Source organism: Topomyia yanbarensis, chromosome 2, assembly GCF_030247195.1.
Source record: "Topomyia yanbarensis strain Yona2022 chromosome 2, ASM3024719v1, whole genome shotgun sequence".
Classification (NCBI taxonomy): Eukaryota; Metazoa; Arthropoda; class Insecta; order Diptera; family Culicidae; genus Topomyia; species Topomyia yanbarensis.
Window position 1 is genome coordinate 319,667,169 of NC_080671.1, and position 18,028 is coordinate 319,685,196.

The following is an 18,028-nucleotide window of genomic DNA, read 5'->3' on the forward strand; positions in this document are numbered from 1 at the left end:
TGAACTCTAACAAGCAGCCACCGACATTTACAGATGAACCAAAACAAACGACCCAATCAACCAATAATAAAGGGACAACAACCACGGCAACCGCTCCCAAACCAACAACTAGCAACAAGGCCCCCAAGCTGCGACAGATAAGGCAACTAATGCTTCACCGCCAAGGAAAGGCTCTCTACACGCAGCAGCAAACTGCGTCAACAAGATCTGGTAGTCAGACAATCTTAGTATTTTTTTAATTTTTACTTATTGTGAAAACTTAAAAGATCCATGGCTCAGTTCTGCAAACTAGGGTTAAAAATTTGAATATTTGTAACTCTGGTGCTAACGCATTGAGCCGAGTCAAATAAGCCTTTAGAAAAAACAAATTTAAACACTCTAAAATAATTTTCAAGTTGTCCAAAGATTACTTTAGTGTAAATCAAAAACCACAGTAATATAAATAAAACCGTTTTTCTAAGAAACACCGCAAAATCTTACATTTGAATTTCTCGAGTATGGAAAGTTTGCAAGATGGAACTTGCATGTCTTTAGCAAATTTGTCTAAAATGTCTTGTTTTGCAACTGTATCAAAGACAGCTATGTTCTATCTCAAACCTCTAAAAAGTTCAATTGTAGATATCATGGTAACATTAGAACCACCCTAGCTGCTGCTCAAATAAAAAGAAGAGCCTAACAAAGTGCAACTACTTTCCTAAACATATTATAAGGCTGAGTTATTTAGTTTGACAAAAAGTTAAATGGCTAAATTTACATTCTGAACTATTGTGCAGTGTAATAAAAATATAATATTTAGGGGGACCGGGCTAGTTGGCGGTGATTTCAGTTTTTATTTTGTACTCGTTTGATTTAGGAGGATCGTATAACATAGAACACGTTGCATAAAAAGGCAGACGGTTGGGAACATCTAAGCATTTTATCAAAGGGTTTGTTGCATTGTCTTTGTTGTTATAGACATAAATATGTGACTCGGAAAACCCGCCATCTTTCCCCGACTTCGTTAAATGCTCTCCTGTGTCACCGCCAACTCACCGCAAACGCATATTTTATAGAAAAGTGTTTAAAAAATTGCATTCGTTTGTGGATAGGTTTAATATCCATACGAATATCTTTTTATCTATCGAAACCTATAATCATTCGTGGAATGGATTAAAACCATTTTTAAACAACAAAATATGTGAAAAAAGAAAATTTATTAAATTTTTGCTCGAAAACACAATATCGTCCCCAACTTCTGCAAAACACAATGTTATGCAACATGAACACATTGGAAAATATATTTCACAATGCTTAAGCTACACAACGGGAGAGAGCGCCTTATGTCTAAGAGAAGCGATCAAAAAGGTACTAAATACTATTAGGTACTATTTGGATGAAGCAAATAATAAAATGATAATGAGTGAGTAAGGCTCAGTTACACCAATAGGTGGATTGAAACAAGTTCTTTTTTAAAATTATTTAGGAAAATATGGCTTTCTTCACTGATTAGGGATTAAGTAGAATTTCTGAGTATGTGTTAGAATAAACATAAGTATTTTTTGAAGAAAAATCAACAATTGAAATCATTTTTCAAGAAAATGCACGTTACTGTAAAACATTGAGGAGATACTTAGCTAATATATTTAGATTTTTTTTTAATTTCTTCCCCTTTTTTGTATTACTGACCTCCTCATGATGCTGGCTGTTTGTTAGGAGTTACTAGGCGCAGACGTTTTTGAGCGGGTAATCGTTACTGTTTTATTGGCAGTTACTGTGGTTAAGCGTGATATTGGAGACCTTGTGCTGATTTTGATTGTAATAGTTGAACATTTCTTAGTGGGATCCATGCATGTTCTTTTGTGAAGTACCGTCCAACTATAGCCTTGATAGATGGGAGCCTGTCACTGATACTTTCGTAGCGGACCAGAATCTACCACCACAATGGTTGCAATATCGAAACCTAGAAGAATACGTGATGAAATGATCCAATTCAAGACTCGGATCCAGTAGAACAAAAGCCAATAATAAACACCTGCTAAGAGTGAAGTGCCATAAAAGTTGCTCATATACAGAGTTTTACTAACGAGGGAGCAGACACGTATCGGTCACATTTCACCCGTTGACGGCGAATAGCATCCGCTGCGAGGATGGGAAAGCGCAATTGGAAATGTAATCGGAGGCCTGGATTTCTAATTTTCACCGTTGTTAGCTGGCAACGGAAAAACCATCAGCGATAAACTACCAGTTTTACAACCCGCCAGACGGAGCTCTTGTGACCGTCGTTTGGAATCGGTGTCAGATGGGACAGTTTCAAATGAAACAATTTCCGCACGTAACATTCCGAGGTATTGATTGTGCAAGAACTATAATTAATTTTTCCCGAGTTTGTATGCTTCCAATTACAACGTTGGTAGATGATACATGTGGCTACTTGTGATCGGTGCTATTTGAAGATTAATTTAATTTGAACTTTTTCGTTGGGTTCTATAGAGAAAACAAAAAGTTGTTCGTCACGTTTTGCGACACAGCGAGTTGTTATGCTTGTTGTAATGGTCGTTTCTCGGATAAGTAGCACGTGATTTGTAGCGTATGTAATGTTATAGAAAAAATACAGAAATATATCTCATGGGGGGGTTGGTGAGTTTGATAAACAGAATAGCGAGTTGAATTTCAGATAGAAATATAAGTTGATAATGAGTTTTGAGACAGTTAGGTTTGTAGGGCTGGAAACTTTGCGAAGCTTCAACCGAGAGAGAGGGAGAGAGAGAGAGTGTGAAATTATGCAATTTTGCAGATGGTAGCAACGAAGCAATTGTATATGTGTAATGCATGTCAAATGTTCCACATCGTAATGAAATGCATTTCCGTGGGAAAGTATAATTACGCTGCATATTTTCCCTACTCTGCAAATGGAATTTGTTTTGGCGGATAATAATCGAACCATTGCCTGTGTTGCCACTAGTTGGAACTGATAGACGAACTGATTAAAACCACGGTGCTCTCGTTGCGCCGTCGGTCAAAAATATTTGCGAATCAGAAAAACTTGAAAATTGTTTACCTAATTAAATAACAATAAACGAAGCATTCCTACTGGTAGCCACCTTGCTCGGTCCAGCTTTCACAAAACGTCACGGGTCAGACTTTACACAAGCAGTTAGCGAGAAATTAATATTGGGGAAATGTTTTTTTTTCGCTTTTCACTATAGAGCACGGTAAAATGTTGGGGATGGGATCAGTGCAGAAATGGGTAAAGTTTTTTGTCCTACTTATACTTTTTCTCCGGAAGGAGGAAATTGTCGGAAATGGTTTTTCTTTCATTAAACTTTATTTACATTTCGAGTTCCATTGTGTCACGCGGGTTACTTTAGTTGTTCAGCAAGTGTAAATTTTATGAATGACAGCGAATCGTGTTTTACGTCAGTCCAGTGTTTGGAAAAGTTTACTGAATAAACAATATCTTACTCTCATCTGCAGAGTACGGTACGGTGTCCTGCTTTATTTGTATAAAATGTTTCAGTATTGATTATCAAAGGATGAAAAGAAAATCCGTGACCAAAAAGCTATTCACTATTTCTTAAAACAAAGTGGTTGTTCCAGTTTCCTGCTAGTATTAATTATTGTAACATAGTTATTCTTAATATTTCTGTTTTTCCGGCTGTCTTGGTTATGTTCTTATTGAAATGCGGTCATCAGTCTTAAGATTTATGCAGAACAGGCTTCGAAATTCTCTCCAACGTTTCGACTATATTTTCTAGTCTCTTTCAAGGATTGAATAAGGTATGTTCTATGTCTGTGGTATTTACTTATTTAGTACTCTGATAGCGGTAAGCTTGAATTTAGTTGGTACCGCCACACGGTACTATCTTTGATTTTAGGCCCTTGTTTAGTCCGGCCTAAGACGTTAGTACCTGTCATTACAGAAATGGCTGCATCCTGAAGCCAAATGAAAACAGTGTAAAAGGCCGCCATGTTCCTCTTGCATACATCTCAATAATTTGAATCAACTTTTCGAACTTTATGTGCAATATTATGGCCCATGTTGCACAAAAATCATATGAGGGCAAGTAAGCAAGTTTTATCCCGTACGAAAAACAGGTGTAATCGAATTTTAAATGCATTTTTTTAAATATTCTTTATCGTCGTATATCTAGAAGGTGCTACACGCTCATTTCAAAATGCCACATCGAAGAGTTATATTGTAGGTTAGCAGAAGTCGAATCATATTGAAACAATCTGTTGAACGAAATTTTATAATTGGATTCAGAGATGAAAATTGTTTTCGTTCGTTAGTTTACCTATGGTTATCAAAATGAGTGAAGTTTATTTTGCTCTCATTTTTTAGTTATTTTAACATGAGGAAAAGAATATATAATCACAATTTGTTCCCTTTTCTAGTTGTATCTTCTCTCAAAGAACACCATAAGCAAGTGGAAGTTTATTTATACTTTTACTGCTTTCGAAAGAGTTCAAAACTAAGATTGAATAAAAAATTGCAAATGAAGCCATGCCATATAGCCTAAGTAACACTTTTAAATATGACGGCAAACAAACTGTTACAAATATTATCATTTTGATCGTTATTTAAATGTTATCGGAGCTTGTTTGTATTGTTTTGTAATTTATAATTTTCTAGCATATCTTGAACGATTTGCATTTCCGCTGTAGTACAAATTTTCGTTTAATTCTTTATGATAGAACAGATATGCACAGGGTATGAAAGAGCTGTGAAAGCTGAAACTAGACAGACGACTTGGCAAAATTACGCAAAAAGTTGAATACGGAAAAATCGCTTAAAACGTGTCGGAACTTAAGGGGTATTGTGTAAGGTATAATCGGCAAAAAATTGGATACTTTAATTTTTTTTCGATGCAAAGATTGTCTTTTCAGTCATGCGCCACATCGAAAACTGTACACCATAACTCAAAATCTACTGGACCAAACGTTGACACATTTCCACAGTTGTTTTTCACAGCATTTCACAAGTAGTTAAGGGAGCTTTTATTTTTTGGTCGATTTTCGATTTTTTCGCTGTGCTTTGAAACCAAAGTCCGATTATTGCTAAAACAACGATTAACATGTTATTGTAAAGTAATAATATTTAGCAGTTTGCAAAAAGCTCTTGTAGTTGCCTGGGCAATGGTCTGAAGAAGAAGAAGAGCTGTGCAAAATTCAGAACGATTGGTCCAAGAAATTTTGTCTGCTTCCAGTATCAGGTTCAATTTGTAAATTTATAATTGTCAATTCATTATCAGACAGATGGAAGACTATAGGAAATAACTAATTATAATTTTTATTAATTAAAATTACTGGACTTTTGGTATTTCAGGCTTGATTGGGTAGTCGTGCTGATAATTTGAATTACTTCATTTTCAGCAAAGTAGGTCTGCCAAATTCTATATACATGGTTAGTAGACTAGTTGGGTAGGATGGTATAATAAGCCCCACCAGGCTAAAATTTCAGATTTCCATTCCATGGACGACATAATTATCTGAAGCAAATAAATAATTTTTATGGCATTTTTCATGTGTTGCAGAACAGCAACTGATACAAACTTTTCAAAAGATGTAAGTTTCCACTCTTTTTCTATAAGCATTTGATTTAATATGGAACAGTCAGATTTGGCTGAACTGACTACTAAGTGTAATGTTAGAGAAGCTCTTCAAGCCCTTGGAGTGGCTAGCGCCTAACAATACAATTCTATAACGTTCTCGATAGTATGCACCATTATTAGCAAAATAACGTTTTAGTCAATTATGGATCTTAAATAATAAATTGTTTAAGCGGTTTCTCTACTATAAAATTTTAAAACAATCGATTTTCTATTTATTAGTCTAAAATGTGCTTTAGGATGTAAAAAATGATATCCCAAAACATGGAGAACGAAAACAATTCAAAAATATACAAATCTCGACAAACATATGATTACGGCGTATAAGCCAACTGTCAAAATTCACTTTGCGAGGAAATTTTGGACAAACCGTTACTCACCAAGCACAAACGTTCATTAACTGATGTGAACTGTATTCAGCCAGTAACGGTTTGTCCGGAATTTCCTTTCAAAGAGAATTTTGACAGTTGGCTTTTAACCAGTACTCATATTTTTGTCGAGAAATAACTATCATGGCACCAATTACAACCGATGGTTCAGCCACCTCTAACTCGACGAGCGCCTATTCAAACTGAATAAAAACATGCATATGTATATCAATTTATTTTCTTTTGTGCCTATTATGTCACTACAAAGTAGTGTACATCATCGGCCAACTTTCAACTATCCAACACGTTAAAGTTCTATGTTCAGAAACATATCGGCAACAAGTTGACAAAATTGTTCCCAAACCCTATGGAACGAGATTTTTGACGAAGAAAAGCTATTTTACTGCAAGAAAATATCGGAATGAATTTACTCATTTTCTTTAACTTGAATTTGTTGTTTTTTTAACATTGACGTGTAACGCAGATCAGAACGCAGCCATATAAATGACAGCATCGTTTGATTAAAGCTTACCAAATATTTTAGGCCGGTTTAAAAGTTAGTCCGGTTTAAAAACAGTTAGTACGGCTTTGTGCTTACGGCTATTGAGAGTACTTGCAATCATAGTGACATCAGACCCGTTTAGTGCAGGTAGGAATGAAACTTTACAAATTTTCTGAAAATTAATGCAAATTAGAAAATGGACATTTAGAAGTACAAGCATTAATATCACAGACTTAGAGAAGACCTTATTCAATCCTGGAAAAAAAATATAGTCGAAACGTTGGAATTCCACGCTATCATCTGGAGGTGTTCGTAGTTCATAGCAACATGAAAGCAAAACCTGCTCGACTTGCTGAAGAACTGCTAACCAAATTTTCCATTTGTTGTACAAATAGGCATTGATTTTTTCGCCCCATTGGGTACCCGAAAGCCAGATATCCTGCAGCAGAACTTTGAGATACATAAGGTAACAGGAGTCCTCAAGTCAAGGTGTTACTCCATGCCGAGGACTGAATGGCTGGCAGGACTAAAATATGCCAGTCGCGCACGGAGTGTCGTGGGTCTTACCCTTGCTGTGTTATGCGAATCTCTGACACAGTGGACGTTCGTTTCTTCGCAAATCGTGGGATTCAAATGATGTTCATGTTCCTAATACCCATTTCGGGGTTCGCTATATGCGATTATAAGCCAACGTGTTTGGTTGCTGTACAACAAGTGCTGATGATGAAATGTGTAGTGCTGTAATCGAATATGGTTAGAGTAGCACAAATTAATCTTCAGCATAAACGTACAGCAACTATGAATCTATCTCGCCTTGTGCAGGAAGGGAAAGCTTCCACAGATTTGGTTCAAGAACCGTATTTTCATAAAGGAAACTTCTATGTTGGAAAGCTACTTAACCCCGTCTTCGTATCTTTCAACAAAAATGGCATGACAAATCCACGTGAAATGCCTCGTGCATGTATACTTGCGAATAGTGCAATTGACGCTTGTCTTATATCGGACCTCACAACTCGTGATATTTGTACTGTCATGGTAAATATGACTGTTGGCAACATAAACAAGAAATACGTCTATTGTCCGGCATATTTGCCGCATAATGAACCATCACCTTCTGATGATTTCAAAAGGGTTGTATCATACTGTGGCAGAAATGGGTTTCCTCTCATAATCGGCAGTGATGCAAATTCCCACCACATAATTTGGGGCAGCTCTGATATCAATTTGAGAGGCACCGAATTGATGAAATACTTAAGTAGTACAAATCTGCACATTCTTAATGCAGGAAACCGCCCAACTTTTGCACGAGCTGGCAGAGAAGAGGTGTTAGATGTAACTCTCTGCTCTGACAGTATTACGCTCGAACCGTCGTTATCTGATCATAAGTACATCGTCTTTGATCATTTAAACGTCTCGCTAGATATCGTCACCTATCGTAATCCCAAATCTACGAACTGGGACCTCTACGAAGAGGGCTTGGCGACTAGGTTTCATGGGTATCTTCCGACGATTGAATCTCCAAGTGATTTGGATGAGGTCGTGGATAAAACAAGCTCACTCATAGTAGCAGCATACCAAGAGGTTTGTCCGCTTCGAGTTATGCGTGCTTCTAGAGGAACACCTTGGTGGAATACCGAACTTGTTCGACTCAAAAAGTTATGTAGGAGAGCTTGGAATCGCAGACGCAGGGACGGGTCGGAGGCATTTAAGTTGGCTCACAAAGCATACAGAAATGCCCTTCGATCCTCTGAGCGAAGTGGTTGGAAAAGCCTCTGCACAAATGTTTCAAGTCTCAACGAGACTAGTAGATGAAATAAGTTATTTTCGAAATCGAAAGACTTTCATGTCAGTTCCATTAGAACTGCTAATGGTGAATACTCGTCTGACGAAGATATAGTACTCAACTGTCTTTTTGACACACACTTTCCAGGTTGTACGGAGCCATCACTGACGACTGCCCCTGAGTTCTTTTCAGGCAGTTCTGATTCTTGGGCATTTGATCGTAGAATTGTGACAACCGAATCGATCAAATGGGCGATTGAAAGTTTTGCTCCGTATAAGTCTCCGGGAAAGGACGGAATTATTCCAGTTCTACTACAAAAAGGGTATGAACACTTCAAGCATATTTTGAAAAAGGTTCTTACTTGCAGTCTTGGAACAGAATACATTCCATTAGCGTGGCGGGAAATAACTGTCAAATTCATTCCCGAAGGTGGCCGCGTCACTTATGAGGAGGCAAAGAGCTTTAGACCGATCAGTCTGACCTCCTTCCTTCTCAAATCAGTGGAACGTTTAATCGACCACTACATTCGGGATGGTAGCTTGTTGTTGTCTACAACATTGAAAAAGCTTTTTCACAAAAGCAATCAAGTTTAGGAGTTTTTCTCGATATTGCAGGTGCTTTTGACAACGTGTCTTTCGAATCCATTTTGGAAGCAGCACGAGATCATGGAGTACCTTCATATATCACGAACTGGATACACGCAATGCTTAGCAACCGACATCTGTGCTCATCGTTAAGACAAGTAGAGATGAGGAAACTGAGTGTCTGCGGATGTCCTCAAGGTGGGGTGCTGTCACCACTTCTATGGAACCTTGTCGCCGATAGCTTGTTGAGAAAATTAAATGAGGTTGGGTTTCCGACGTATGGTTTCGCCGATGATTATCATATAATGATCACCGGTATTTGCATTAACACACTTTTTGATTTGATGCAACAAGCCTTATGTGTTGTTGAGCGGTGGTGTCTTCATGTTGGACTATCAGTTAATCCAAATAAAACCTCAATAGTGATTTTCACACAACGAAGGATTACAACCGGAGCTCGTCCATTGCAGTTTTTTGACTCTGAAATTATTGTCGAAGATTAAGTTGAGTACGTTGGGGTAATTCTCGACTCAAAACTTAATTGGACAGCTCACATCGATTTCAGGATCAAGAAAGCTTGCATGGCCTTTGGCCAATGTAGACGGGCTTTCGGCAAATCTTTGGGACTCAAACCCAAGTACATTCAGTGGATCTACACAACAATTGTTAGACCAATACTGGCATACGGGTGCCTTGTTTGGTGGCAGAAGGGAGAAGTCATGACAATCCAATCAAAGTTAAACCATCGTCAGAGGATGGTCTTGATGGCGATGGCTGGTGCGTTCTTGACAACACCTACTGCTGCTCTCGAGGCACTCTTGAACATAAAACCATTACATGTGTTTCTGAAACAAGAAGCACTTTCTTGTGCATACCGTCTTAAGGTTACTGGTCTCTGGAACAGTAACCCAATAGATCGTGTAACTAACCACACAAGACTGTGGCCCCAAATGGTTACTTGGGATGAATATACACTTGCTCCCAGTGACTTTACACTCACATGTAGTTTTCCTTCTAAAACTTTCAATGTGAGAATTCCTCTTCGTGAGGAATGGCTGTCTGGCTGGATGGAGCGACAACTTGAAGAATACGTAGTTTGTTATGCGAAAGGTTCTTTGTTGGAGGGCCGAGCTGGTGCTGGTGTCTATTGTCATGAGATGAGATTAAACCAGGTAGATTGGTAGATACTGTACCGTATTCCAAGCAGAAATCTTTGCGATTCTGTGTGGCGTACAATCCGCACTTCAACAGGGAATTTGCGGTAAAAGAATCTATTTTTGCTCTGACAGTCAGGCTGCCCTGAAAGCACTTAGTTCGGCATATTCGAGATCGAAATTAGTAATCGCATGTCGAACTCAAATCGAAGAACATAGCATTTCAAACGCTATCTACCTTCTATGGGTACCCAGTCATTCCGGTATTACTGGAAATGAATGGGCGGACGAATTGGCTAGAGCTGGCGCTGCGATTGATTTCGTTGGTCTAGAACCAGTTCTACCACTGTCAATAAGTTGGATAAAGCACAAGATTCGCTCTTGGGCTGCATTCGAACATGCCAACCATTGGTGTAGCTTGCAAACTTGCGTTCAAACAAAGGCTTTTCTGCCGGATATGAGTCCGAAAATGTCAAGAAATTTGTTGCATTTTTCCAAGCACAACTGCAGTATTCTGGTCAGGGCACTGACTGGACATTGCAAACTCAATTATCACATAGCTACTATTCAGCGCGCTGAGTATTATTCATGTGATCTTTGTGAATCCGATTACGGAACATCATATCATTTGATATGCAATTGCCCTGTATTAATGCAATTGCGCATCCGTATTTTTGGTTCTCCATACATAGATGAACCTATGTACAGAGAGCTGAAATTTAAGGATATGCTTTTGTTCCTAACCCAGTGTTGTAAAGAGCTATAGTTTTTTTTAGCCGTATTTGAATGACAATATCTCTTCGGGGGTGTTGTCGTTCTGTTATCTCAATATCCCCTCGGGGGTGTTGATATATCCGCTCACTGTTTAAGTAGAGGTTCTAAATCCCTCCGGGGGTTGGAAGTTTTATTCCTGCTGTTGTAGCACCTGCAGATCGTTCAGCATCATTCCGGGGGGCAGAATGCTCTGTTTTAATTGTTCTGTGTCGTTGTTTTCCTTACCCCTAACCTTATTACTTCCCCAATCCTTCCCATTAGGAAAATGATGAAAAGATGATTCTTGGCAAGGCACAAATCTCCGATCAACATGGGGAACGTGCCATTTGAGCCAGACGCTACTGATTCCTGTACCAAATTTTCTTGTTGTACAAATAGGCATTGATTTCTTCGTCCCATTGGGTACCCGAAAGCCAGATATCCTGCAGCAGAACTTTGAGATACATAAGGTAATGGGCGATCAAACCAAGGGGATCGCAGATCGTCCCTAACCCCTCGTAGCATTTGGTCACAAAACTCAAACCTCCCCCTTGTGAATAGCGTAGCATTTTCCTACACCCCCTCTCCTAGCGCAACGCTACCGAGGGATGAAAAAAAAAATTACATATGTTTTTCAATTCTTTTAAATACATGTCCTTACAACATGTTTGACAACTTTTATCAACATTTTCATTATATCAGCAAATTGCGTACAAAATAAGGCCATTTCATCACAAATATAGTGTTCACAGTTTTATTTTGAATTTTATATGTCATGGGGCATGAAGAGAAGTTCTCTCAGTTAAAAATCATGATTCTATGAAGTATTCGTTCATCTAAATTACTAAATTTTGTTTGGTTGAATCCGACGAGAAAATTTAATTTAGCTACCAAACTAAGTCTACTAGTTAGTAACATAAGCTAACTAATGTAGTAAGTTAATTCCGTATAAAAAATGTTTCATTGTTTTTTGCGAGCTTGTAGTTCCGGGAATCGTAAAATTAACCACATTAAAAACCGCGTGAAAAGTAACTTGTGTGAATTTAAATTTATTTCTGTTGGGAATGGAGGAACATTAAATCGTTTTACCTACTCTTAAAAAATTTGAACTTAATGCTACGTTGCACAACTTCTGACCCTACCCTCCCCCACGTCACACTTCGTCACAAATTAGGTATACCCTCCCAACCCCCTACGTCATTGATGCATGGCCCCTAAGCAGCATGTCATCAACGTAGTGTCGCGTCATTACAACCCGCTGTAGGAAACTCGTGAGAAAATCGTTCAGCGTTTAACGTCATCGCATACTGCGCGCTGCTAGACGAACAGCAGACACCGATCGTCATCACGCTCATGACGTAGGTCGCCAAATTGCCGTCCTTGTCGATCCAGTTAAAGCACTGGCACTGTTAGTCTTCGTCACGGTTACGTATCTGGTGGAACATCTCGCGCACATCCCCAGCTAGGCCTACTCACCTTTCTTAAAATTGACGTAGGATAGCTAAATAACGAGCAAAGGTAATTTGGTCCTTTTAGCAGAACGGAGTTTAATGAGATCCCGAAACTTTTAGCCGTTGCGTACCAAACTAATTGCGAGAAAATCTGAAGAATTCCTCTTTGAGTGCCGTAGCCTTTTTTTCTGCAATCGGTTCATCGTATCCACCCTCTTTGGTCTTCAGCACAACACTGACTTCTCGGTGCTTCATTCCGATCAGTATACGTGGTCTTGCTTCGCGATATGATTCAATGGGCAGTCCGCGGATATACGGGTAGAGTTGCGTAAATTCCTCCATGTCGAGCATTTGGTGCGGTAAAATTAGGCTTTCAACAGTGCGTATTCCTGATACTTCCAGGCTGACGATTCGGGAATTCGTCTCGTTTCGTTGGTAGCCTCCGGTCTACCTCAGACACAACGATTGCACATTTCCTTCCAGCATCAACTTTTTTGACAGTTCCTGGTCGAGCAGTGATAACTCAGATCTCTCGTCGAAGAAAGCATAAGTAACGAACTGGTGTTTGCTATGCAACATAACCGGAAGGTATCGGAACAACACAGCACTAAAGTTGGCATGTTGTATGTTACACTTATGGGATAGTTCACCACTCTGCTTCTCCGTAGGCGACGATGTAATCGTGGCAGACGAATCGTCCTTTTGATCGTTGTGCAGTAGTTCATGATGCATCCGCGTACAACCGTTATTTTCCGCACAGTTTATCATTGCAGCCGTCCCTATCGTGTTTTGCACCATCACGGAAAACCTTGTGCAGAAGCAGCTAAGAAAAGTCCGCCTACTATAATTATAAATAGCACGCCGTTATCTTACGCCACACCCCATACGGCTATAAAACCAATATCTACGGATCTGACAAGAACAAATAATCACTCAAAAACAATCGCGCCCAGTGTCTCCAGGTTAACATCCAGTACCACCAGCAAAGAAGCGAATGCAGAAGAGGGCGGATTCGTGCGCTCGCATTCCTGTTTGGCGCTCTATAGCTTTCTTCGAAAATATTTTGATTTGGCTTCTGAATATTTTGAAGTGTGTTTACTCAATTCAACCGAAAAATTCGGTCTTTGACCTTGTATATAAAGTTGGTAACTCTCTTAAGAACGCTTACAACAGTCACATATCAAATAAAGTTATGGTATGGTTACATTTAATTGTCTTTCAAATTTTTCTCGTATAATAATTCAATAATTCAATAAGACGAATGAATACAAATAATTTTCAATCACTATTTTTATTACTGTTCTATGAATTCCGGGATTTTTCGCCCACCTTCTGTTCATTTGGTTTCCCATTCAGGTAAAAATGCGGGCCCCCAAACGGCTGTAACAGCACAAATTTGCTGAAGACATCTGTCGCTACCAACAGATATGTACTACGACTCTTCCCGGAGACTGGTAATGGCCCTACAAATTCAAGGGTAAAGAATTGCCATGGATACTGAACCAGCTTCTGCGCACCCATTGGAGGTGTGACATTGATGTTTCCTGCTTCGCTAGTTTGGCATTTCATACATTCCCTGCGAAATTTTGGTCTCATTTTTAGTTTTTTTTAAATTGGTAAGTGAGGAAAGAAGGAAGTAGAATCGCAATTCGCACCCTACAATTATCGCTACAATCAGTGTGAGCGTGTGTTTAAACACTAAAAAATAGAAATGAGATAATTGCATCGCAGGTTACATACTTGTTGTAGAGTACGATATCCGGCAGCCAGATGTGTTCGGATGGCACGTAGAGCTCCGTCACACCACCGTATTCGGCAGGGTCCCATTTGAATTTATGATCCTGCCACTCCTGCAAAAGGTGTTAGAAAAAGAGACACTTGAAAAGACTAGCGTAGAGTACGTCGCTTGTTAACTGCCAGACATGAAGAATGTGCGAAAATATGAAAAAAGCTCTTGAATTCGCAAAGTCTACGCACAAGCAGCCGAAGTGATTGCATGTTGTATTCACAGCTCTGTGATCTAATTGCACGAAGGGTTAGTTTCTCCCCTAGGAATCAATATAAAAAAAATGAAGAATATAAATTACACGGCAGTAAAAGTCCCCATTCATTTATATAGCAAACATGGAAGTAATCAAGTTTTGCGATACAGATTAAAAAATTAATAGGTATACTCACGTGTTCCAACCAAATATTCGTAGTTAAAATCTGATCCTTGAGATTCTGAAATCAAGAAACATAAATTAGTTGAAGACAAATTACCAACAACAAAACAAAACGACATCTATATATAGATATATTTTATAATATTTAGATTTATAATTTTAGGATGTTTTTCGCTTTTTAGATATATCTAAAAAGCGAAAAACATCTTAAAATTATAAATCAACAGTGTTTCCAACTCAGTTCATTTGAATATAGTGTTTGTCACTTGTTGTTTATTCATCAAGAAGAAAAACACTTGGAACAGGACAACAGTATGATAGTACAGTAAACCAAGTTTAATCCATAACTGACACTTGTATGTTTGAACGACGAACAAAACTCTGAACGATAGTGACAAGGTGAAAATGTTGGAATGCGATCGATTGCGGAAATAAAATTTTTCGGATTATGCTCTATGCCCGGAAAAAGTTTAACATATCCCTCTACTGAATGTAATTTAATTTAATGCTAGTTTCCAGCACAAAGTGGCTGGCTGTCTACCACAGAACGGGTTGTACTTGATCTTATCGTGTAACCAGCAAGACAGTTTTAAATTAAATTCAAATCTCCCCTGCTGTTCCCATTACCAGATCACGGTATTTAAATAACGATAATATCTTCATTCCATTTGGTTGACGGCTGCTGGTTGAGCTCTTTTCCAGAATACTGGCATGGCAATGGCACTTGCATGTAAAGGATGGAGGACGTGCCATTCGTTGGACCGTAGCGTTACATCGCATCTGCGAATGTTTCGCAGAGTGGTATGAAGGAAGGTTCATGTTCAAAAAAAAAAATAAAACTAGGAACCAAATCCTGTCCGATTCTCTATATGCGGGATCTATTCATCTAGGAATGCATTTCTACCATTGAGTGAAATCGTCTATCTCGGCATGTGTATGCTCAGCTCATACATACGAATTGGATATAGTATAAAGAACAGGCATGATTCCGCTTGAGTAACTGTTGGAACCCGACCGGGTGGGGTCTCGTTTCTGAGAGACTATGGAAAACTTAATCTATTTAAAAAAGAATGGATGAAAGTGCGGCTTAACTATTTCCCATTTCAAATCTGCCTTCATCGAATGCAAGAAAATTGAGTCTGGTGCTGTACTCGCTCACACATTGTGCTGTTTTGTTTTTCTGCCATTAGGGATCCTAATAGGTTTTTGGTGATACCTCTAGTAGCTAATTATAATTCTATGGATTATTCAGCACTAATACTATACAAAATAAATAATGTACAGCAGATTCAATGTAATAGGTATTACCAAATGAAACTTTACAATTGGTTCACTTAATTGTGTACAATGGCACTACTTCTTCGGGAAATATGCAAATCCATTAATCACGAGGTTCAGTGTCTCTATGTGCATATATCAGACCAGATGCATTTCAAATATCGACTCTCTAAAGATGATTAGCAATTAGATCCTGACAAATTGGTAGGTGGTCTTAGGTTTGTCCATTATGGATCGCCGAAGCGAACAAGCTTTCCTTAACATAATCAGCAATATTAACAATGCTAGACACACGTATATCCCACTGAAAGTGACGCAAAAGGCTTACTGAACGACCCTCCGCTGGTGCCCTAAAACGGTTTCGCTAGATTTTTAGAGCAGTGTACAGTGCACTATGGTCCCAAAGCTGTATTTAGGAAGACAAAACTGTTTGCGCCTAAACCGTTGGTTTTAGATATATAGTATCTTCGGCAAACTTTGTTAGTACTTTCTTGCCGATTTTTTATATTAGTTGAATTAGGGTGGTCCTTGTGGTTAGGGTGTTCAAAGTATCAACTTCTTAGATATGTAAAATTCAGCTACACAATGTTCTACAAAGTTATAAATCAATCAAATTGAAGCAACTTTTCTTAAGAAACTATGTGGCTATCTCTAACGGTTCATGTGCTATGATTTTTGCAATATTTAAGGTGGGGTGGTTCTTTAAAAATTGGTTTTCTATTAATATCTTTTTATGTGTTAATTTCTCGCTAATACTTTGTTCTAGAGGTTTTTAGAACTTTTGTAAATACACATTTTTACCAAAGCAATGAAGTTTCTATCTCTTTTGTTTGCATAGTTACAGGTGATTTTCAAAACAAAAATGGTTTTTTTTCAAAGCTATATATCTTCCAACATTGCAAATGGATTTTCAATCTTTTAATTTCATTTGAAAGATCGAAACTTTTGTAGTTTTTGGTGAAAAAACTGCGGGAGTGTTGTTTCTGTAAAATAAATAATTAATTTTTGAAAATGGTGTATTTTTCAACAAAAATCGTTCATTACTTTTCATATAGACGAGATAATAAATTTGTTACTTCAGCAAAAATCTTTGCCATGCAAAGTTCTAAAAGTGCTGCAAACAAAGTATTTACGATAAATCAATGTATGAAGTGACAAATGAAAAATAGTGATTTTAAGAGGTCACGTTTTCATCGCTCAATCTTATGGTAAAATCAACTGAGAAATAGTCAATCTGTGTTATAATGAAAATCTATTGAATATGTGACACTGATTGAAAACACAACATTTTACCATACAACTACACGTTAGCGTGAATTCACAATAGTGTTAATAGCGTACTATAGTAAACTCTAAATAAAAGTTATCTATTACGGGGCCAATATAGCGAGTACCGTCATCATGCATTATATAGATGCTAGGGAATTATGCTTTATGAGTTATTTTACCAGTTCGCGGTTAGCGATTTTCAGACCTCTTACTTTTATTTGTTTTGAAGTAACAAAAAATTGAAAATCTTTCCTTAACTTACCCACAGCCGTCATTATAGTCGATAATTAATTTATACTTTCAAACATTGCATAAATGTAGGAAAAGCATACAATAATTTCCGCTGCTATGAATAACAAACTCGTTTCAAGATTTTATTTTAAGATAACAAGACGTGAACTAAAACATTTTCTTTCCAGCACTCGTTTTGAGCACTAGTCCAAACCAAAAAGGATTTACTTAAGTGAGCATAGATAACTTTTGTTGGCCGATTTAGAATTAACGATAGTTTGCAGCTAACACTACTGTAAATCCACTGTACTATTTAGATGTACGGTAGATTGTTCTTTCAAAAACGTTTACAAATCCAATAGAATTGCCATGACATTCGGTATTATCACACTCAATGACTATTTCTCAGTTGATTTTACCATAAGAGATTGAACGTTAAAAACGTGACCCCTTAAAATCACTATTTTTCATTTGTCACTTCATACATTGATTTATCGTAAATAGTTTGTTTGCAGCACTTTTAGAACTTTATATGGCGAATATTTTTGCTGAAGTAACAAAGTTATTATCTCGTCTATTTGAAAAATTATGAACGATTTTGAAAAATACACCATTTTCAAAAATTAATTATTTATTTTACAGAAATAACGCTCCCGCAGTTTTTTCACCAAAAACTACAAAAGTTACGATCTTTCAAATGAAATTAAAAGATTTTTTTTTCAATTTGTTTATTTGATAAGGCACGTATGCGTTAGCTTAAAGGTGCCATTTTTTCATTGTTTTACATTTTGAATTTCTTAAAACTAGGGGGTTACACATTTCAATATTATTTTGTTTTATATAATGAAACTAAAAAAAAAACTGTACAGCTAACTTATACATATAAAAGAGGGTATAATATA

At 37.7% G+C, this 18,028-nt stretch overlaps 1 protein-coding gene across 1 annotated transcript in view; it reads right to left on the reverse strand.

Annotated features, from left to right (window-relative positions):
• The window catches only part of LOC131683742 (acetylcholine receptor subunit alpha-like 2), an 85,509-nt gene that overhangs the window by 53,445 nt on the left and 14,036 nt on the right, over window positions 1-18,028 (reverse strand). Inside the window, exons 2-3 of the mRNA XM_058965999.1 lie at window positions 14,362-14,406; window positions 13,924-14,033 (exon numbers count right to left, since the gene is read on the reverse strand). Of these exons, the coding sequence (XP_058821982.1) occupies window positions 13,924-14,033; window positions 14,362-14,406 (155 nt within the window). The remainder of the gene's footprint in view (window positions 1-13,923; window positions 14,034-14,361; window positions 14,407-18,028) is intronic.